The following is a 1,387-nucleotide window of genomic DNA, read 5'->3' as shown; positions in this document are numbered from 1 at the left end:
TTAGATTTGAACATCGAGTCTTCATGTAGTATCGAGTCTTCACGTACTATGTGAAGGCTCGATGTAAGGTGAGTAATCAAAATGTACATGACCATTACATTCTATCCCAGTTCATAAAAATGAAACACATGCTGTCCGTAGCAATTCCGTCCTTTCTAGTGGTGTTCACACATTAAATTTGAATGTTGCGTCTTCACATATGTTTTGTTGTTGCCTTGTTTGTCTTCATGCATGTCGTTTCGATTTGTTGTATGTAGCAGAACGAAATCTAATACATTTTGTTAATAAAAAAATTTGTGTAACAGAAAATACAGAATTCAGTGTTGCATGAAACAAAGTTCTATTAAAATATAAGATGGGGTACATGAAGTGTACTTACTTGCTAGCCCTTCGTGGTTTTCCCTTGTTGTTGTATACATACATCGGACATGTGTATACCTCATCGTTCCAGCTGTCGCAGACGTCAACGTGTTCTGTAGATGTCCCTCATGCCATTAACCCAACATATTGTCATCGGGTATCTTGGTTAGGCTGCAAAAGTATTTCATTAGTGCTTTCATTTGTTGTCAACATCTTGACTTACAGTCTTCAGGTAGGTGTTCTATCTCGTCTTTGGAAGTGTTGTGAAACAGAGAAGTTGAATCTACGAAAATATGTTAGCGTGACAATAATCTACAGAGTCAAACTGACATACTTATCATTTGGCATCCCCCGGACTCCATTTATCCCTCCAAAACTTCAAAACATCGCTGTTGCTCATTTCCAGTGTCAAGACGATGTATCTTCATCCGCAGAACCGGCATAAGTAGTGTTTAAAGGTTCAGTTCAGTCCGGTTTTTTGCCCCGAAAACGCGCAACCGTGGACCGCAACCGGTCCAGGACCGACCCAGATATTGAGGGAACCGAACCGAACCACCTAGGACCGGTCTTTTGCGGTCCATGATACCGGTTCAGACCGATCCAGACCGGTTTTTTTGCGTATAATTTATTATACCAATATAAACCATTTGTATCTCAACTATTATTACTCTGAAAAATAAACAGGTTATATAAAATAGTAAAGCATATAAATACCCATCATTCTACCAATTTTCAAGAGATTTAATGAAGATTTGACATAGCTATGACTGAAACCGAATTACATCTCATAGAGACTTGGGTAAAATATGGATTTGGTTATATCTTTCTCAATTCTTAACCGTTTTTGATGAAACAAAAACCCAATAAAAGGCAATAAACGTGGTTACAAGGCTATGTAACGCACGTGACCGTTTAACTGGTTGCAACCGATTAAAACCGGTCTTTGAACGGTTTTAAAAGATTTTCGAAATGAGGCAACCGGCAACTGGACCAACCCCAAATTGGGGCAACTGCAACCAAAAAAAAG

The 1,387-nt window shown here is 38.8% G+C and overlaps 1 protein-coding gene across 1 annotated transcript in view; it reads right to left on the bottom strand.

Moving 5' to 3' along the window:
- Positions 1-225: 225 nt before the first annotated feature.
- LACBIDRAFT_296075 (uncharacterized protein) overlaps positions 226-1,387 on the bottom strand; it is a gene marked incomplete at its 3' end in the record, with an annotated part of 3,106 nt that continues 1,944 nt past the window's right edge. The window contains exons 8-10 of the mRNA XM_001891232.1: positions 584-643; positions 380-485; positions 226-268 (exon numbers count right to left, since the gene is read on the bottom strand). Of these exons, the coding sequence (XP_001891267.1) occupies positions 226-268; positions 380-485; positions 584-643 (209 nt within the window). The remainder of the gene's footprint in view (positions 269-379; positions 486-583; positions 644-1,387) is intronic.

The sequence above is a fragment of the Laccaria bicolor genome, genomic scaffold (genome assembly GCF_000143565.1).
Source record: "Laccaria bicolor S238N-H82 LACBIscaffold_540 genomic scaffold, whole genome shotgun sequence".
In the NCBI taxonomy this organism is placed as follows: Eukaryota; Fungi; Basidiomycota; class Agaricomycetes; order Agaricales; family Hydnangiaceae; genus Laccaria; species Laccaria bicolor.
This window is presented reverse-complemented; position numbering and strand designations above follow the sequence as displayed.